Source organism: Xiphias gladius, chromosome 7, assembly GCF_016859285.1.
Source record: "Xiphias gladius isolate SHS-SW01 ecotype Sanya breed wild chromosome 7, ASM1685928v1, whole genome shotgun sequence".
NCBI classification, from domain to species: Eukaryota; Metazoa; Chordata; class Actinopteri; order Istiophoriformes; family Xiphiidae; genus Xiphias; species Xiphias gladius.
The window spans coordinates 22,818,184-22,840,749 of record NC_053406.1 but is presented as its reverse complement, the minus strand read 5'-3'; the positions used below and the strand labels follow the sequence as shown (position 1 = coordinate 22,840,749).

The window sequence follows — 22,566 nt, the reverse complement described above, 5'->3', positions numbered from 1 at the left end:
CACAGGCAGCCCTGTGATATTAGCATCTTAAATTGCTGGTAGCACTGATCTGATGGAACTGTGGTCATTAGTTGTAGAGAATCCTGTAATGAAGTGATGGAAAAGCAGAAATTTGGACGTGTTGGTGGTGCTAGACTGAAAGTTATAGGTTAACCAGGGGACCATTTTGTCTGTACTAAATAGTTGTTGACCTACTGTACCTCAATTAAGCCCACAGATACTGTAGATGCCTTCTGCTCATCTTCCCTCTCTGAGCTTTTAAAAGTGCCCGTTTGCACATGGATCATGTAATTCCCATCTTTTAATTTCTGTCGCCTTTCTGCCCCCTTTTTAACAGACATTTACTGTCTTGGTCCTCAGTTAGTGCTTTTGTCGAGCTCAAAAAGATTAATCATGTTATGTATAAAAGAAGTAACTAACAAAGACATGACTACTCGGAGAGGCGCTGCGAGTCTGCACTGTGGCGTGAGAGAGGGAAGCCAATGGAGACTTAAAGGAAACAAAGCAGTGACATGAAAGACGAAGGCTAAAAGGATACTTTCCTGGAGCTCCTACAGCCACCCTGTAGTCCTGGAAGCTCTTACTGGGGTGGAAGTTGAAGATAAAGAGCACATTTGCCCTGTCAAACACAATGACCTTGTCCTCTTCATGCTTGGCGCTGACAAAGGCCTGCAGGGGGAAAAGGGAGAGAAAAGAAAAGCTAATAAAATAGTTCTTCATGAATAGTCATTACCTTTCTCATCATGGAGTTAGAGAGTTATAATGGGGCACATTATATCAGTGGGCTACACACTTCCAAATAGACGGAGTAACATTCCCGCATCAAATTTAAGGTGGCACTCATCAGCAAAAAGCAGAGGCCCAGGGTAGGGCATGGCACACACTGTCAGCTTTAGACAGCTGCACATGATAAAGCCGCCACTCTCCTGTGGAGCGAGCTACTGTTAACGTGTCATTAGCAGAGATTATCAATGTCACCCGACCCCCTATTTTTAGTGCCTCGTTCCCCAAGCCAATTTCAGGGCAGCATATTCACGGTTGAACAGGAAGATAAGCACCCCTGCAACCGGACCGGCAGAGAGGACGGAGGTTAAGGAATGAGCTGACAGTCTGGAGTCTCCATTTCTACACAAGAAGTCCACAAATTTGGAGCAATGCCAAGCTCTTCTGGCAGGCAGTGACTGGTTTAGAATTGGAAAACAAATACAACCTGCATCCATTAAGCTGGGAGCCAATAAGCATATACGTGCATTCTTATTAATAAATAAATAAGTAAATGTAAATGCAATCAACGGACTCAGTGGTAATCATAACTTATTTCTGATTATATTCAGAATCTGTAGAGGTTTGTCAGAAATATCCAAATTAATATCTAATCATTTTCAAGCGCACACCAAGAAAAATGTCTCCCCGAGATGCACAAATACGCTCAGCCGATATGAATGCACCGTCTTGTAGTTTTACACTAGGTCTAAGAGTCTGTTGAGGTTCTGTTTCTGTCACTGCCTGCAGCATCACACCGAACTGAAACCCCAGTTTTAAGCGAAACTTAGCCTGGCAATGAGAGCAGGGTAAATCCCTACAGTAGCCCCATTCATGACCTCAGCACTCTGAATGAAAATATTTTTGTGAAACGACTGTTAAAATCCAATATTTCCACAGAGTGTGACGCTCCCCTCTGCCATTTTTCTTCACTGGAACTTGCATTAGGTCGGCCGCAGGTGCAGCCGCCACAGCTTGTGAAAAAATTGGTATTGCCCCAGGCAAACATTTTCCGTTTCCAGGGAGATGGGAGATATCGAAAACACATTTGAAGACGTAACCCGCTGCTGTTTAAGAGGTCAAAATAATGTCTTGTCTTCTCCCCCATTATCCCCCTTTTCCTGGGGAACACTATGTGACCGAATCATAGCCTCATGTACGAAGTGCTCGAGTCAAAAATGGTGCGGGGTAAATCCCCAGACCTCCAATCTTCAATATTAGAAAATACTGTGAGAAGTTTCTCTCTCTAATGTGAACATAAAATCTTAATGTTGGGATTCACAGACAGCCGTAACTACTATAAATAAAGATAGATTCAAGTTATATTACTAGAAAATAAAAGGATCTTACGGGCAACTCTGACGGTTGGCGTCCCGGCAGTAAAGTAATTCCGGTCTAAGTATAATAATGACTACTGATTGATTTACGTTTCATCACAGTGGAAACACCTCGAGTGGTGCTATCTCTGCACTAACAGGAGCTTCAGTGCACATCCAGAATTTGGCCCTCTGAAGCTCACAGCTGCACATCTTCAAAGACGCAGGCACAAAATCACACTTTTAGGCAAAGTCTGCTCAGTTCACTTATACCAGAGACAACAGGGAGAACTGCCGACAGATCCTCTTCTGCTTCTCATTTTAAATACAGAATGCCCTTGGATCATCCCACCGCAGTGAAATATTGAATCGAGCTATAGAATATTCCCACAAAGCACGATTACCATGGCAATGTCATTGATAAGCTGTACAGAGGATTCAGACTCATATGGTTATTAAAGCAGAACCTCTGAGCAGTTATTGACGTTATCTGTGAGTTATGTTCTACAAAGTCTTTCTGTGATATTGTATCAATCCTGGAGTAAGAACTCTTTGTCTCAGCTGCTTCCGAGGACAGAGACCGGAGCAGAGGCGAGGCAAAAAGCAGGCGAAACCCCTGCGACGGATTTATTTAACGTACAGCATATGTTGCCTCGGTTTGGCTTTCAAACCACTTACCTAATATCCTCTTCATCATTACATCTCAAGAAAAGTCAATTTATTTAACAACCTTGTTGTGTTGAGACAAAGAAATAATTTTGCAGGATCATTTGAAAAATGTTTTTAGTGATCCCGACATAAATACATTTTTTTGAAATATCGAACACAATCAGTCACAACCTTTCTGATGATCACAGAATAATTATTTGTCAGCTTAATACTACAACAGAGCTTTTTTTTTAATTTTTTTTATCTTGTTTCAGCAAAAACAGAATCTGTTATTTCAGCATTATAGCAAAAGAAAACATGAGAACTATTTACAGGCACATCTTCTCCGCCTTCCACGAGAGCTAGCTACTGCCCTAATTTGATGTTGTGCTTATGAACACTTCAGCGGGGTAAACTCTTAACATCAGAGGTATCTGTAATAAGGCCCAATATTCGGAAATGACCCTTGTCTCGGATGGTCTACCTGCTCCCTACACATTACAGCTGCCCAGAGCTTTACACATAGTTTACCTTAGCGGAAATGACAACCTTTAGGTTGCCACTATAGAACTGTAGAGAATTATTTTACTCATGATCTGAGGTTATAAATCAAAGAAAAAACACATTTACCCAATGTCTTGAGCGTACATTGCAGAGATATCATCTACTATATGGTTTCCCATTAAAAGCCATAGAAACAAGCAACAAAAACAGCACCCAGTGTGTAGCAGGCCAGCACTTGTGCCAAATGTATGCATCTTCCCTGCCAATAGCGTCCTTTGGGATCAGCATTCCCTCCCATTCCCCCAAAAGAGAGCAGAGAAACCAGCCAGGCTCTGCTCCTTTGCCTTTCCTCCAAAGCTCTGTTTCATCCAGTTGTCAAAGGTGTATGAGGCTCCAGCAAGTGAGAACATACCTCTGATTTATAGACCAATATGCAGAAATTATCCTTGTGAACCAGACATGTCTCCAATTATGCTCTCTGATACATTTCCTACTCTGTTGCATTTGTCAGTCTGCTGAGGAGAAATACGCAGGTCAGAGTATAAGGCAGGAAGGTGAGGTAGTTCTAATCTGAGGGCTGATACCTGGGGATGTGAGGGAGGGTATTTTTGAATCAATTACAAAGACTTTCTTCTAATCCCTGTCAATTTAGCCACACTCTCCATTTGCATTATCCCAGTACTTTGGTCCCAGCCAAACATCTTTTTTTTTTCTCCCATAGGCTTCAATAGCAGTCAAAGAGAGAAGCTACGGGATGAGTGTGAGATTAACTACTGTTCACCTTGACAGCAGCCAGAGAAATAAGGCATTTCCAAAATGAACTCTCTTTATGGTGCATTTATCTCCTGCCTGAGTTCAGCACTAAAATACCTACAGCACTCCCCAATCTTAAAACTGTACATATGGGTAAAGGCGGCAGCTGGAGAATACATTTACTCTGCACGAAGCCTACTGTACAGTGAGCGTGTGATGTCCTTACAGGTGGGGCAGCCAGCCAGCCGTACTTGTCTTCGGTACGGTTCATGTCCCGGTCAAAGGCGTAGAGCTGACAGTAGCGGAGGTCATCCATATCCACTAGGTTATACTGCCGCCGGGCAAAGTGGTAACTCTGATTGTTCCCCACTCTGGGGAAATCCAGCCACTCAGGATGACCAAACTCATTCCCTGCAAAACAGAGACTGTTATTAAAGAATGCACATAATGAAGGGAAAAAGGCATACAGCCTCTGTGAATTAGCATTCTCTGCCGTGCCATGCTATAGGAGGTTCTTTTCAGGTTTTGTGCAGTTTTCAACAAGACAAAAAAAGACAGATCAAAGAGACCAGAGTCAGCGACGGTCTGCAACCTTTTCATGACCTCAGCAGAGGTTAGTGCTCTCCATATTAAAACAGAGCAACAGAGCTCTTGCAACATTTTCACCAGCTACTATATGCCAACTTACCTGTCACACAGGAGCCTGCCCTTTCATGAATAAAACTTTACAAGAGAGAAGCCAACACAAGCGAAAAACACTGTAAATAAATCCCATGGCTTTTTATTTGAGTCTCACCCTTTCAACAAATATATGCAAAAATAATTTACCGGGATATCACTGAGAGCAAACCTCAAGTCAATGCTGGAAATGAGGAGAAACTGAAGAGAACTATATAACACATATACAGTATGTAACAAAAGCACAAAAAGAGGGAATTCTGCAAGAGATCTCTCTTCATCACCTTGCTGATTAATGCGTGTTTAATAAAACATTATCTGAGTTTCTGAGTCATTCTGTCACGCAACAACCGCCACAACTGGCTGTACTTTTAATGTTACTACTCCAGAAGGAGTAGGAAGTAGGAAGTTCATTTTCCTTATCAAAAACTTTAGACTAGTATCACTGATGCAGACAGAGTCACACAGTGCAGATGTAAGGCTGAATGCATACTGCGGAAGTGCGGGAAACAACAGTCCTGTTGGCACGATGGTGTCATGCCAGGAGTTGAGATAACGAATGCGTCATCGGATGTCATGACAACATCATAAAACAAAAGCCAGGATAATTGAATTCCCGGCAGAGGAAGAAATCCACAGACAAGAGACAGAAGAAGATGCATGACAGCAGAATAGAGGCCAGTTGTTTATTTGGTGCCAAGAGCCCCTACCTCCCTGACAAAAAAAAAAAAGAAAAGAAAAAAGAAAAAAAGAAAAGGTAAAAAAATAAATCTCAGAGTGATGGGATGATGCGGAACGGACAGGGAATGACAGCATATTCTAATGAAATACATTATGTAGGTGTTAAAGAGGTATCAAACAATAAGGAAAGGACTGCCAACAGAACAAGCTGCAACACTTGCTTAGGAATTAGGGAAGCAAAGAAATGCACACAGAGACAGATAGATAGACAGATAGAGAGATAGAGAGAGAAGGAAAAAGAGAGAGAGAGCCTTTTCTTGTGACATCTGCATGAGTAACAAGCCTCCCACGCAGCTGAACTGTGTGAAATGTGAAGGAGAGAATTACAACTCAAAGTTGCAACACAGGCAGTCAAAGGCGGACTTTCTTTGCTGCACTCCACCAAGAGGAAAGAGTGCGCTACACATTCACTGCGCATCTGAAATTCCCGTATTAATATTTAATGTGCACATAATCTCAACCGAGCACAGGACCTACACCATATTTAGTTATGATAACACTGTAAATTGCATGGGTATGTCTTTAACTACTCCCTATGCATAAGTCAAAGTTCAAAGTGTTTATTCACTACATTTTAATACCAAATAATCTTATATTAAATTCTAAATCGAATTTTAGTCACTGGAAATCTATTATTAATATAAGATACTGCATATGACTAAAAATGTTTAAAGCAATGCTTCATATTTTTGCCATAAAAAAAATTTGCTAATTTAAAAAAAGAAAAAAACTTAAAAAAAAAGGCAGACCACCACTTATAGCGCAAATCAAACAGTTTAGCCGTAGACATCCATCTCTGAAGGATAATATGTGCCATTTTATAGTTGACTGAAGTTTCCACTCTCAGATTTTATTTGATTTCTTTCTTGTTTGTCTCATCACAGTGGTCCCATCGACACAGTGCCCTCCAACAAAACTGTAACTTGTCTCAACAAATTAATAATATCCTACTGTAAGTTTACGGCGAAACAAGGTTGCAGATACTGTAAGTCATTGAACTGTGCGAAGTCCTGGGAGAATTAATAAGAACAATAAATTTTGTGTCGGTGTTAGTAAGAGGCCATGATATACAGTACACGCATTTAAAATCTGCAAGTGTTCTCTAATGATGGTGCTACAGTGTAGGTCATAAGGTCAGCAAAATCAATAAGATTTGCTTTGCTTTTGAGATATGTTGACCATTAAATTTTTCGCACTTATTGTAGCGCTAGAGGGAAGATCAAAGGATCACCAAAATCACTGGCTTCCTCCTCATGGGAGTGTGAATCGACATTAACTTTACTGCAATGTGGCCGTTAAATTTTCGGCATACAATGTTCACAAATCACAAACAACAAATGAAAACTACAACGTAAATTCTTCAAGGTAGGAATTGCACTTTGCGGAAATATTATATTGATATATCTTGAAGTAAGAGCAAATTTTCTAGTTAATATAGTATAGTGTACTGTATATATAAATTATGCTTTGGATGGCTTTGGATCTACATGGTGTGATCATCTTGATTCGTTTTTGTTGAACAAGAAGGTCAGTTGATGTACTGAAGTTCAGCTTCTTCTTCCATTCCTCGAAATAACCTCTCTGCATTTTTACAGACTGAAAATGTGCCTGCACTGCATGGGCTCAGCCGGTCAGAATGGGTTTATCCAACCCTACTGGAGCTTGTGTAAGGGCAGAAACGACGCTGCTCTTCATCTACTTTTCTTTACTGTCCGTGTTTGCTCACCAGTGTCACCTCCATGCTGAGGAATGTTGCCACGGGAATCAACCACCCGCCAGAGTGCATGGATCACGTGGCTCTGACGTCATATGACAAGAAGACAGCAGTGCTATAACTGCTATATAACATATTCGCTGTGGATGAAGCTCCAGTATAATTACAGTGAGGCATACTGTACTGTAGTGTGGCCCTCACTTCCCTCCCCAGATCCTTTCTGTTGTGTCCTCCGGTGGGAGATGACGACAACTCCGACCCTCTTGGCAGGATAGAAGACAATGCCATCTTGTCCTGCTCACACTGGGCTGTTGGTGAGTCAGGTGAGCAAGCTTGCTGAGACTTTCAAAGTGTTTTGAAGTCTGCGTCAGAAGACCTTCAGCAGTGACCTTCACCCTTGTTGCCCTCCTCAATTTTTCTGTTTTTTTTTATCCCCAATTTTTCTTTTTCATCGCCCCAGTGCCAAAAAAAACCCAATCTAGTCTAAATCTATGAGTTTGTATAAACTATCATGGCAGCAGTCTTTTAAAGGTTAAGGAGCTGTTTTTGTATCCGCCTCAGCAAGGTAAATGAGCAATTTCACCAGCGGATGTTAGAGCGGCTGTGGGCTATGTGATGGCCATGGCCACAGGTGGCAGGTTATATGTCTGGTAGGCAAGGATGCCCTCAACCAAAAGGACAATGAAGTTCTCTTAGTGCTCGGTTTCCACTAGGGGGACTGTTTAAAGTGTCAATCTCCCCAACCACCTGGTGTCTTCAGAGCCTTGAGGAAGAAAATACCCACCTGAGGCACCTTAATCAGCTGTCTAAATCCTCCTCAATAATGTGTATTGAACTGAAAGCCTTGTTTTGGACAATGCAATGTAATGTTAGATCTAAGTGACCCCTGGACAATCCACCATTAGGATCAAAAGTGGGGAACGTGGAAATGACTCAGGTGCCAGAAGCACTGAGATGGACAGCCTCAGGCACTGGTGGGCAATGTATGCAGGCCACTGGTGCAACAGGCAGCCTGTGCTTAATATTGCATATCAGGAGTTTGGAGACTTGCTGTGTGACAGTTCTTAAAATATTGATAGCCAGCTTCTGCTACATGTATATGAGCTCTGCATTTTGGCCAGAGCAGGCATACCCCTTCCTGGCTGTTTTACTGTGGAATGCTCTACAGTCACTCACAACTTAATGCAGACTGTGGGGTCTGATTAGAAACAGTTAGACACTGTGAGCAGTTGTTAGATGACAGTCAAGAAGATGACAGCCAAGTAACAATTTACCATCAATGCTACCTTGTATTAGGTGTAGCCCCGTATGTATAAATAAGGTCATTGAGATTGGCTAAGCACATAAAGTACGTGCCCATTTGAGTGAAAAGAACAGGGGAAATTAGTGGCTAAGCATACAGAGCCTGATCTGAGGGCTCCACTTGTAATCACAGAACTAGAGTAACAATAGAAAACTACATACTCTCTACATTCTCAACTCACTTGAAAAGGCAACTGAGGAAAAAAGGATTGTGCCGAATGAAAGATGAATAAAATGAAAGACAGGCTACAATTTTATACAATTCCTTTTTCAAATTTCACAAAAGGCAGTCTCAGTTTTCTCCGGACTCAGGTAGCCCTCGCATGATATCAAAACATGTCAAGAGTGAGCAATGGCATAAAAAAAAATACTCTCAAATGCTGTGCTAGAGGATACTGCCTTTAAGTAGCACCTAAGAATGATTACCTCAGGGAACTCACTCTCCAGGCGAAAAAAAAAATCCACATTCAGACATTCTTTCACTGTCAGACATCAATGTGTGATGTTCAGTGCATAATTTACTATTTTGGTGTTTCCACTCTCAGCCTGGCCCATCAACATCCATTGTGCTTTTGAGTTACTACATTTCCCAGAATGACTTTCGGAAAGCCCGAGGGAAATGGGGTCTCTGTGTTGCACTGTATTGCATAAAGTATGTGTAGGTGGTGGGAATGAGAGCAACCGCAAGAGCGCTGCACATTTTTCTGATGAGGAAAAAGTGAGAAAAGGATCAATGCAGTGGCATGTAATGCACAGTTCAAAATGCGAAGAAGCCATCAAAGAGGCTGTTGTACTTCACATACCACTGTTCCCAGATCCATGGAGACGCAAACTACAAATGAATTGCACACACATTTAACTATGTGCCATCTGTATGACAGCTGAATCTATCCAGTTGTGTCCCGTGCTAAACGTGTCTTGAGTGTGTTGTGTATTCACGTTGACAAAGTTAAGCATAATCAGTGATGTAAGTATGCGTACAGAGTCTGCTTGATGTGTGAGCTACTCACACCTGCAAAGAAATAGAACAAGCTGGATGTCAGTCAAGTAAGATCTAAAAAAAACAAACAAAAAAGTATTAAATCTGGTTAAAAGCAGTTTGCTTTCTCTTGAAGTTTAACTGGCAGTCTTCCAAATTTGCAGTTTGACTGACATCTGTGGTTCCACGTTATTTCAGATTAGTAAAAAATAAACAAGTATATTGGTTGTATACTACTGAAAATGCAAATCTAGTTTACTATGAAAATGAGTATATAATGAATTCTACATACAAATTAGTATGCAGTTTGGATTTGGACACAGCTCAAGTTTTCCCCGTCAAACAGTGCAGCAGGTGAGTTCACTGATTAGCTCCTGCTCTCTGGTTAAAGATGTGCGAATCAGTGAAAACACCTGATGCAGTCTACTGGATGCAAAATTAACGTATATTCAGCCTTTGGAGCCCTCCACACACATTACACCCCTGAAGGCCAGTGTGGAGACGCTCTTTTTTCTGCCCGTTTACAATGAATTTCTCCATGTGTGATTTCTTTAGGTCGTGCTGTGTTCACATGTGACCCTAATTGCTGGATTTACGTGCTGATTTAATAAGCTCTGATGTTTTTTTCTGTTTGGCCTTGTTATTTAAGGGTAGTGAGATCATTGCCATTTGAATTGAAATATGGCAAGGACCAAAACAATGCTCAACGACCTCCTAAAAAGAATAGTTACTTTTGGGCTAAAGTAGACCCACATGGACCAACATAGGTGATGATGGGTATGTGACAGTTGCATAAATTCAAAAGCTCAACTAAACAATTATACAGCATTCCTCTGCTGATGATGGCAACTATTTCTCCAATCATACTGTAGTATAAGATGGCTCCTTTCTGTCTGCTGTCTCTGGCCTTCTGTCACTATTTATGACAGATAAAGTCATGTTGCCAGTCTGAACTGCCGGTCATGACCAACAGTTTCTCTTTGCGTGAGCTCTTTGTGACCACCAGGGAAAATAAGTGAAGAGTTTAGGTGCCGGTAAGCACACGTGCCGTTGGTCACTGAAATAAATTTTGTTTTGATTTACCCCCGCAGGCCCATGGAGCGCTGATGGTGCAGAACAGGTCACCAAAACTGTCCGACGAATGAGTTACCCTACGGTCCATGTGACTTAATGTTTATAACTCGTGGTTTGTTTGTAATATTTCAGTGCGAACCCTACATGGACTAAAACCAAATGGATCATTTTTTTTCCTTTGGTTCAGATTGTGGAAACTGAGCTACAGGTGTGAACACAGAGAGGGCTAAATAATGAGCATAAGAAACTGTTACTCTATGCTGTACTCAGAATATTTCAATGTGATGTGACTTCATCTACCAGCAGGCACTTGACCTGCACAAGTAAGACCATAACCACAAAACAAAATGTCCCAAGCTATACAAAGCATTTTGCTAATAATTAATTTGCAGTGTGGAAATGTTCAAAGGTGCTATATGTGAGTTTTGCTATCGCTTCAAAGCCAGCGTTAGGATTAACAGCTGTTTACTTTAGCCATTGTTACGTTTACAAGACAAGAGCTTAGAATACGCCCTCTGGAGCACTGCTACCTCTTCACCCTGTCATTCTGAGCTGAGGGAAGACTAGACGCTACAGTGATTCACTATGCCAAAGCGATATTACGAGACGGGACTGGCCGGCCCGACCTAGCAGTTTAGCATGCTAATTTCAGGAGAAGAAAAGAAGTGATAGAGATAGAAGCAAACCAAAAATTAACATTGGCGTTGCGTACCACCGTTGAAGACAGCTCTTGGAGAGTAAAGGAATGAAATTTGATGCTGAACTCCCAGTGTTTCTTCTAGACTGGTAAAAAAACAAAAAAAACAAAAAAAAAAACAGCTGTTAATGATAATGTTGGCAGCAATGGCAAAAACTTAAATATAGCACCTTTAAGTGTGGACTCCGTTAATGAGCGCTCTGCGTTAAGCTATTCCTTATCATCAGCTTGCTCCGTGAGAGTGTGTATGGCATATGGAGGCAGAGAGGGCATGTACACATATACAGACACCAATACACACATGCACAAAAACATGGTCTGCCTGCTGATTTCTATCTGAGGCAGCGAGCCCAGATACAGGCTGGTGCTTTGATAAAAGCTTTTAAAAGAGCTACACTTCATTAACGGTGTAAGTGCACCGGCCTCTTTTGCCTGTATTTACTTTCAGTTTTCCAGTGTTATTATTTTATAAAGTCTAGTGGAGATGATTGATTTCCTGCACAAGTTAACTCAGTAACCCATGGAAGCCTTTGACTCTTCTTTTCATTTTAGCTTTAAAGAAACACATTGGACACACCTCCATTAGGTAATCATTTCCCTCTCCTCTACGATAACACGGCAATGTTCCTCCCATATGCCTGCATTAATCACCATGATGATCACCTTCCTCTGCCTCCTCACAGCTGAAATAAACCAGATAGCACATTCTGTACAAGAATAAAATATGATGAATTCTCACTCCAGTGCACACATAAATAAAATCATCATTTGTGTCTCATAATATATCTGGGGAACTGTTATCGCAAATAATATACTGAAATAAAATATCTGAAATAAAATATCTGAAATAAAAATATAACTAGAGAGCATCTTGTGATGGGATCATACCAACCACGACGCCCGTCAACAAGTTGATGTTCTGACCCATGAGTACTCAGCAGTCATTATTACATTATTACATGAGTACCCAGTGGTCATTACTACATTTTTACGTGAGTACTCAGTAGTCACTACATTATTGTGTGAGTACTCAGTACTCATGAGCTGGACCGTGCCCATCTTCGAACTCGCCCTTCATTTTGATCTCAGCTACACATATGTAAAGTTTAGTGATTGTATCTTGCACATTTGTGACGCTATCGTGGTGAAAAAAATCTGTCCACAGACAGAGAGACAGACAGACTCAAAAGCTGAAAACAATAACAAGGATTATCTTTTAAATATCATTAAAGGACAATCCCATTTTTACAACATCTGACTACAATGAAATCAGACAGGGCAAGAAAACAATGCAGTCAGAAGATCAGACGGCTTGTAAACAAGCCAACTGTTTAGCCAGATTATCTAAACCACTTTATCTGAAGGAAAGTTTCACAGAAAAACTATTCATACACGTAACTACAGCAAGTATGATTGGTCACAGTTGACCCAGCAAGTTTACATAGAACAGTTTAGCTTATAGTTTTACTGTTTGCTGTTTGTTTCTCTTTCAAACAAGTTTGGCTAAACTGGGGGTTTGTTGTAAACCTGCATGATCTGACTGCTCATGTTTCTTGTTCCACCAGAGTTGTTTTTAGCGATTTTTGCCACTTTGATCTCAAAAAATTAACTTGGTGAGTTCAATGTTATTATTATTGATAGGACTGGTGGTCAAAACTTCGAAAAGTAAACAGTAAACTCCCAAATTATAGCATCAGCATGATAATAGCATCAGAAATGCTATTATCAAAAAGAATCACAATTCCAAAGGCTACAAGGCAACCACCAAAGATCTTGAAATCCCTGTTTCAACAGTTTGTAATGTTATCACAAAGTTTCATAGTCATAAAACTGTTTAGATGCTTCCAGGACATGGTGCTAAGAAACTCAATCAGAGAAGTCTGCAAAGGTTCTACAGACTGTGGAAAAAACCACTGAAGACATCTAAAGAGCTCCAGGGTGACCTGGAGCAATGTGGAGTGGTGGTTTCTCCCCGTGCCATACGCCGCACATTAAACCAAGTAGGGCTCCATGGGGTAAGGCCGAGGAGGACACGAGTATTGAAAGAAGGCACAAAAAGGCAAGACTAATGTTTGCAAAAACCTTCACGAATAAGCTACAGTCTTTCTGGCATAATGTTCTATGGACAGATTAAACCAAAGTAGAACTCTTTTGGAATGCAGTGCATCACTTTGTTTATAGGCAATGAAATGAAACCCATAAGGAGGAGAACACCTTACTTACAGTAAAACATGGTGGAGGTTTTATCATGCTGTGGGGCTGCTTTGCTGCCTCCAGTACTGGAGGCACTGAATGTATCAAAGGAATGATGAAATCAGAAGATTACCAAGGCATTTTAGCGCAAATGTGTTACCCGGTGTCAGAAAACTAGGTTTGAGTCGAAAGTCTTGGGTCTTTCAGCAGGACAACGACCCAAAGCACACATCCAGCAGCACAAAAGAATGGTTGAAAAGGAAAAGATGGGCTATTTTAAACTGGCCAGCAAAGAGTCCTGAGCAAAATCCCATTGAAAACCTTTGGAGATAGCTGAAATCTGCCATTGCAAAAAGAACTCCTGCAGGCTTCAAAAAGCAGAACACATAGCAATGGAAGAGTGGCAGAAACTACCATCAGACAGGGGCTAAGATTAGAAGCTGTCATTGTTGACAAAGGTTCTATAACCAAATATTAGTGGAGGGTGCCAATAATTGTGTCTGGGGTACATTTTGTGTTTGCATAATTTTACTGTTATGCAAGTTTTGTTTTTTTTATTTTCTTTTGTTCATTTACCCCTGATATTTTATTAAAATATGATAATGATTACACATTGGTTAACTTGCATTTATTTCTGAAGATATTCTAAATTCTGTACTTAAAAATCAGGGGTGCCAATAATTTCCCCCAGGACTGTATCCGCAAAACTAATGACTTTGTCTTAAGTGCTAATTAGCAAATGTTACTATACAAACACGCTAAACTAGAAAACATTACACCTGCGTAACATCAGCATTTTAGTGTTGTCATTGTGAGAATTTAGCATTTAGCTCAAACCACCACAATTATACAGCCCAAGTACAGCCTCTAAGAGTCACTAGCATGGCTTTAAACTCTTTGTCTTATTAAAAGAAAAAAATGTTGAAATTTAGGGAAGTCTAATCAGTAAAAATGTTACAAATATATGTAACATAAAATTACCTGTCTGATCATCAGATTGCATGTTTTCCTGTTGATGTAGATGTCACCACTTCTCCAGATGTCAGCAATTAAGTGAGTAAAATGTTATCATAAAAATGATGGGTAAAACAAAACAAAACAAAAAATTCTTTAAGAGGTTGAACTAAGACTTTGCATCCAATCTAAAAAGTGGAAAAAATAACTAAAAGTTTATTGGAGGATGTTGATTCTTGAATTTATAGTGGTTTCAAAAATGATATGATTAATGGGGGGCAACCATGTTTACACAAGGTTATGTCAGACAGCTTTTCAGCTGGCACATCCCATTACTCCTCTACACAGCCCTGCATCAGATAAGGGCCTGACAGTGACACAGTCCCCTCAGTAATTAGCAGCACAAGAAGAAGCCAAGGATCAATGTGTTTTCCATTGGAAGGATTCTTGCAAAGGAAGATCAATGAGGGAATCAGAGGGGATGGGAAGGCGAGAGTCACAGAAGATTTTAGATGCAGTTCAAAAAAGAAAAAAGAAAAAAAAGAAATAAGAAAAGCTGGAGGTGTGATGCAATGTGTATTTGTACTTGCTAGATTGATTTCTTGTTACTGTGTTAATGTACACTCCCAGTTTGCACATTAAGTAAGCGTTACTGGTCCAACAGCAGAGGTGAGATTGGCAAGTGCATCCAAAGCCACAAGACTGAAAGCACAGTAAGCTCTCAGTGATATTATCTATTTGAAATGTATGAGGAGGAAGCACTGGTTTTCAATTCATCGTCCAGGGCCACAGTATAATGGCTGCCTGTTGCATTGTAGCACTCCATGAATACAGAGTGCTGGGAGAAGTTTTTAGCTCAATAATTTAGACGGTAAATCTGCAAGGTTATCTTAAGTCTCCGTGAGCCCTGAAAGTCAGGAAGTGCGAGTTCCATTCTGTCCCTGCCAATGTAATGATAAAACCACTGAGGCGTTTCATTACTGCCATGCCACTTGGCACTTTAATGTCATTGACACTCCAACATCCTTTACAGTATCCATCTCTCAGCATCTCAAATACAGATGCTCCCTCTGTCGTCTTGCTGTGTGGTGTTTGCTATTGGTCATGGGTAAACAAATGGGTTTTCTGGGCTAGGTGCTTCAAATTGATTTGCTTGCTCAAACAATTTGCTCTTGCTCAGCACTCGCTAAATGACTCTCCCGTCATTGATCCACTGACACGGCATGTCATCTCGGATTTACTTGATTTTCTTTTTTTCTTCTCTGGAGCATTTCCCTAATGCTCGCCCACCCGATGCCTGAACTTTGAAAAGTTCTCAGGGATGAACTTAGGTGCGGTATGTCTTTGTAGATTTTGAAACTTTTTTTTTTGTCCCCTGATTTTGTGTTCTTCAGAAAAAAAACTTTTAACTTTCATCATTATAATTGTTATCAAAAGATGATGACACCATTCTTTTAGTCATCCAGCCAGCAGTTCTCAAAAAAGAATAATATTCCTATCCCTGCCTCCATAATACTGGTCTCCTTTCCATATCTCTGCTCTTCAAACCACTGAGGAATACTTGACAAAATGGGGTAAATTAAGGTTTGAATTGTGAATTTGCCTTATTTGTCTGAGTAATCCTGCAAACTCCGATTTAAGGAAATGGAAAATAATTACCCCTAATCATTAATGAGTTATCATTTGATAAGGAAGATTTTATTTTACTTGGGTACTTTTCCTGTCCTTTAGTACAGTTCTGTTAATACTACAAAGGAGTTTCTCCATATGTATGGCACAACACCTACAAACAAAAAAGGTACAAGATGGAAATGGCACTAATGTCTGTTTCAATAAGGATCACGAATGAATTGCACATCTATTTGCAATAAAAAGCCTTGTAGGTCCTCGTAAGCACTGGGAAAACAAAAAAAAAACAGAATAACTCAGGGAGTGGAGGACAGTCACATATGTGATAGACTATCCGTAAGTCCCTGCAGTAAAACTGGTATGAAATGGATTCCAGTCTACACAGGGGCAAACTGCATCAGCAAGGGGAATTATCTTTGATCTGGATTTTAAAAGCTGCTCACAGCAAGCAGGACAAGGAGCAAGATTTCGTAAGGCAATGAGAGACCTGTTTCCACTAACACAGTGTGAAGGACTTGGAAGGGATTTACATACACAGTCTCTAGTTCAAATCCAATCTCAGTGTATCAATTTACCCCACTGTATATTAAACAGAAAAGACTGATTTGGAAGATGCAAATGCAAGGATATGCAAGGTGTAAGCCAATGGGGAGCATAAACACATATATAGATAGTAAATAGTTAGATATATAGTACATATTACTACTAAGACAAGACTTTGAATTTTAATTTTTACAAAAATATGAATAGAACCTGTAAAGAATACTTTCTGGTTCTAACTCTGAACAGCTATTACGCAGCATAAAGTGACTGAACTGGACTTGTCTAAAAAAAAATACAGTGAAATCTTACAATGAGTAGCATGCACCTTTGATGCTCTCACCATTTTGATCTGCAAGAAGACAATGCATCAACTATTTCAGGCCCCTTGTGAACTGGGTGCTGCTTAAATCAGTCATCAACTGAAACACTCGTAAAATCGTAAAGGGTTTTCCTTTTAATACTGTATATCTATATGGACTTTGTAATATTACATTTCATCAGAACATGCTAAAAATATATGGGTTAAGGCTAAGATAACAAGTGAGCAAATCCCCAAATCTTTTTTCTTTTTTTTTTTAACAAAAGATGATTGACTGACTTAATGAAATCACTGTCAAATTGGCTTTTCAAGTCTTGTTTTTCACTCACTATATCAGCTCTTCTTGATTCCAATGTCACAATGATTGGCTGAGAGTGAATGTGGCACAAAAATCCGTGGGAGACAAAGCACCAAGAGTAGCAGTGTGCGCCTTTTTGCTATACTTTAGCCAGAGAATCAGATATAATTATCATCAACTGTCCATCAACTGCCTACATGGGGTCAATTCTCTGACATGGTGTTCATTATGAGCTGCCCTGTTATGACTGTCCATCGAGAACAGCTGCTTTGATTGTGCTTTTGACCCCCCCACCCCCCACCCACACACATCAGTCCACTTAGCAGAAAATTCACCAGGTGTTTCACTCTTTTTCCTCAAGTAAGACTGGATATCTTAACAAATACTGAGTGATAATAAACCCAACACAGGCAATGGAGAAATATTTCGATTGTTTGGACTCAGAGCTTGACCGGATCACCTAGTCACCAGGTGGAGCTAAAATGCTGTGGATCACAACAGTGGGCTGTATTTACATTAAGCCAGAGAGCAGCACATGCAGGGAAACACATTCCCTTGAACCAAGGTCATCTTCCGACGTCATTAATTATCACCTTATTATCTTTACCAGCAGGCTTCGATAAAGCCAGGCCATAGCTCAGATGATGTGTTGAAAATGAGGAGCATCTCAACGGTGACCGAGAATTAGATCCATTTGAAAAAAAAAGGAACCTATCTGATCTTAGACAGCTTTTGTCCTGTATTTCACCATCAGCTCTGGAAAGTGAGTATTAATGTCAACCCCATTTCAAAAGGATGCTTTGATGCTTCTCATCAGCCTTGACTCACTGGTGGTGAGCTACTCCAGAGATGTATTTCATGAAAGAAACATAACAAATGTAATAACGGAGCACTTTACCCCCAAAGGAAAATAAGTAACAAGGACTATGTCAAGCTATTTTAAGCCTTTATGAATTGGGATATGTTTATTATTGCGAAGGTAAAATCTGTTTTTCAGTCTTACCCCCACACACGATGACATCATAATATGTACAAAAATAAATGACACTACAGCACACACGATAACACGATTAACAATAGTGCAAATGAACACAGTAGGGATAGCTTATCAGTTAACTATTTATAGTGAAGCCTGTTTCTGCCTGTTGCCTGTGGAGGACGTGGACGGACAGGAGGATAAATGCATGTTTTATATCTGCTCAATGAACATTTAAGGTCTGTTTTGTCCTCCTGAGGGGAAAAGTTCAAATTTGGGAAGAATAGTATCAGTGCATGAGAGGGATCTGAAATTATTCCTTTCATCTCTATTAATAAAAACAAAAACAAAAACAAAAAAAACAGAAGGACGATGCCTCATAAATTATGGTCTCTACCGCCTCTTGAGTGTTCAGCATTTCACTCACCTGAACCACACAGACATGTGGTATGATTATATAATAAAATAATGAAAATTATAATAATTAATATTATTAATATAATATAATAATGATATAATGAAATGGTATATCTATATGAAAGCATGTGACATGAAATGTGATATGATTTATTGCGTTATATGTAACATGATACATGGTGTGAAAGTTGAATCAGCATGATAATACATATGTGCATGAGTTAAGTTATTAGCATTTTATGTCTGAATCTTTAATTGGAATTTGTGTACATGTAATTCAGCCATGTAAATATATATATGGTACATTAGTGCTGCAGAATGCAATTAGTTTTAATCAAAAATTAATCTTTAAATTATTCTTTTCAAGTAATCAATTAGTTGTTTACACTATGAAATGTCAGAAATGTATTTTAAATGTCCATCACAATTTCGTAGAGCCCAAGGTGGCTTGCTTGTTTTTCCCCACCAACCGTCCAAAAAGCATATACGTATATTTAATTTACATGATGCAAAACAAAAAAGTAGCAAATCCTCACACCTGAGAGAAACAAAGGAATGTTTGACATTTTACATGCTAGTTGATTGAAATTAGTAATTGATTATCATAGTTGTTGTGGATTAATATTTTCAACTCAAAAATATACCATAGGACACCATCCAAAGACAGGATCTTATTGAATAGCTGATAGCAAGGTTAATACTAGGATTTCTAAATGACTGCTTATTATTATTTATTCTGATAAAGAGAATAATTTACTGTATATACATCTGCAGTGATAGATTTTCTGTGTTACCATGATGACTCACCCATGAAGTTGAGGTAGCCTTCTCCACCTAGACCATGAGTGAGGAGGCGAATCATCTTATGCAGCTGAATGCCGCGGTCAATGACGGGTGTCATGGGAAGTACGGAGCTCATGTTGGTGTACATCTCCTTGTCCATCAACCAGAAGGCCAGAGACTTATCCCCAACCAGAGCCTGGAAAGGTAGGCCATGCTTTATTAGCCACACTGAGATAAGGCAGATTCTATTGACACTGTAAAGTAGGATCATGTGGAAAATAGCCCACCTGATCATGACTTTCTGCATAGGCTATGCATTTCTCTCCATAGCGCCTGTTGGTCAGTGTGTAGACAATATCGCCAATGCTCCATTCCTCATCCTTTAACTCCTTCAGGATCTATACAGTGACAGAGAGGGGTTATTGAAAAAGGGGATGATAGAAGTATAGCTGAGATATCCAGTCGGGCTTTGACTGATGTCTGAAGCTCAGTATTTCAGTTCTGGCAGTCTTTCTACCTTTCTTAAGTTTTCTCTGGGTTACACTTCTTTCTCAGATCAATCTCTGTTTTGACATCTCTATATCCGCACTGTGAGTTATGTCTACCTTTGAATGGCGGTAATGGAGTTTTTAATAACTTCACTACAGCCCATGGGTAGTAAGGCATCAGCTCTCCCCACCTGAGATGGGCAAGGTCAAAGCCTCTCATCGAAATGGAGAGATTCAACCATAAATCCAACCATGGAATCAATGTTCTGTTGCTGGCCTGCCTACATGCACACTTCCTGCGAAAGGAGTCATTTTCAGGGGTCAGAAGGAAACAGGGGTCCACCACAACATGCATCTGGAGCATAGCTGCCCACACAGTGTTGCTATACAGTTGCTGGTCCTAATCACTCAAGTTACACAAGTAAATAATAGCAAAGGGCAGAGTAAAGATAACCACATGTACTGCAGTGGGCACAGAGATGGTTTAATAAACAAGAGAGATGCTAGAACGCCACAGTATCAATATCATTCTTAAATGTAAAAAAACAGAGTTTATGACCTCCAAGAACTCCGTGGTGACAGAAATGCGGTCTATGTGATTGGTGGGGGAGTTGGCAAGTCCAACTCAGTGACAGACTGAAGTCTGCTTGGTGGAATTGGCCATGACAGCTGATTGACAGGTCAGGAAACCTTTATATTACTCTACAGGGCCATAATCCTCTGAGTAAAGAGAGTAAATTGTGCCGATCAATATGTCTGAGATGAACTGGCTGGTCCACCTAAATAGAGGCTTTCCTGCTCTATATATCACCATCTGTTCACATTCACTCTTTTTCACCTTAGTCTTGTGTGGCCATATTAGTCAGTTCCAATGCCACCCGAAAACCTCATTGGGGCACCTGAGGCATCATCTATATGTACAACAAATTCATCTACATGTACAAAAGCAACTCTTTCAATTCGCTGTGAGCTTGGTGTGCCGCCTCAAATCCTGAAGAATGCCTTGCTAGCAGTTCTTCTTCTTCTGTGATGTTGTGAAAGGAAAAGCTGTTTAGTTTATGTAGTTTTATTTGCTTGTGTTTTTGACAAACTACCTAAGGATGTTTATTTTTAACTCCGATTGTTTCCTTTTTAAGTCATGAATATTTGATGTTATAGAGAAATACTAAAGATTTGAAGCCAAGTTTTCAGGAGCATTAAAACATTATGGTAAAAGACACAATAAACTAAAGGGTTATGTAAGGAATGGTGGGAGCAAAGGGGGCTTATACAAAGTCCCCTGCACCTAATAGATAAAAAGGTCAACATGTACGATCAAAGACAAAAAAGGAAAAAAATTTAAATAAACAGTAAAAAAATAAATAAATAAAGCTGTCATTTAGCATGAGATTTTAAAAAATGAACCTTAAAGACATGTAACAAAACAAATGCCTTTATAGTTCAAGCTCTATATCTAATCTATACTGTATATCATATTGTACATTTGTATTGTATATTGGTGAGGAAAAATTGGACCGACCAGCAAATAAAAGTCCTTTTTATAAACCTCTGGAATATGAGTGAAGTCTGGAGAATGTATTGAAATATTTAGAAAAACATCTGGGAGATCATCAGGTACATATAGAAATATAAACATAACCACAAGTGTGAAAAATATTAACACTGTGAATAGTTAATAAATTCAATTGCCTAATAATCAAGGCAGATGGGTCATAGTTACTGGGTTTCTATTCTCAAGAAATGGAAAGTATCTTGTTAAAGCAGTGTGGATCAATAGCATCCTGGACAATATTACAATACAGTAGTTAATACTTGGATAATCTGAATGAATTTCATTCTTCCAGCCAAACAACTGAATCTACCGAATATACCCATGGGATCATCCTGGCCAGCTCCACATCCACGTACAATCAGACACTTTACACTTCCTTATGAATCATTACAATTCAATTCAACTGCAAAAGTGGTCTGGGAGCAATTAATCTCGGAGTGAGACTGTCGGAGCGGAGACAGTGGTGACTGGGTTGACGACTTCCCTACCACCAGCTCACCCACATCAGCCCCGACCAGCCGAGCTTCCTGGCACCACTGACACTCCACTTCATCAATGATAATGAGCAGTGCACAAATCTTACTTTAAAAGCCTGCTGTCAGGAGCCAACCAGAGTGCCCGGATTAATTAGGCAGGGCCAGAACAAAAATTAAAAAAAAAAAAAAAAAAAAAAAAAAAAAAAAATCTAGCAGTTCAGGATGAGGTCATCTCACCGCCGCTGACAGGCTGTGACTGAATCAAGAGCCTCTCTACTACCATCACATGGTGCTGGGAAGGACTTGGAGGCAGAGAAGTTTTTAGTGTTAAGCTCTTGTTTTTAATTTGGTGGCTTTTCTGAGTCTCCTGCCTCTCCCGTCTTTGCAAACACATCTACTGGAACCGTGTTTGAGTTTACGTTGCTATGGGGACGTCCTCTCTTCACACATACAGTGCCGCCCCCAGAGGTTAACAGAGATGGAAGGTGTACAGCGCTCAATCCCGCGGATCAACATAATGCCTCCCTATCTTCATCTTTTCACAGTTTTAGAAATTAATGAACTTCCTGCCCACACAAATGTCGCCGCCAGAAGCTTCACTCAGCTGAAAAGCACTTCTTAGCTCACCTCGCAGTTTTCCTATAAAAAGCCTCACTGAAGAAGCCGGCACTGTCTGAATCCTGCACCGCCAGTTAACACCATACAAGGGAGGCCTCAGAGTGCAATTAGCCATTTAAGAAAAAAAAAAAAAAAAAAAAAAGCAGGATGGA

General features: G+C 40.0%; 1 protein-coding gene across 1 annotated transcript in view; it reads right to left on the bottom strand.

The window, feature by feature from the left end:
• The window catches only part of gbe1b (glucan (1,4-alpha-), branching enzyme 1b), an 83,793-nt gene that overhangs the window by 20,967 nt on the left and 40,260 nt on the right, over positions 1–22,566 (bottom strand). The window contains exons 11-14 of the mRNA XM_040130021.1: positions 19,568–19,678; positions 19,305–19,476; positions 4,210–4,394; positions 539–669 (exon numbers count right to left, since the gene is read on the bottom strand). Coding sequence (XP_039985955.1) covers positions 539–669; positions 4,210–4,394; positions 19,305–19,476; positions 19,568–19,678 — 599 coding nt within the window. The remainder of the gene's footprint in view (positions 1–538; positions 670–4,209; positions 4,395–19,304; positions 19,477–19,567; positions 19,679–22,566) is intronic.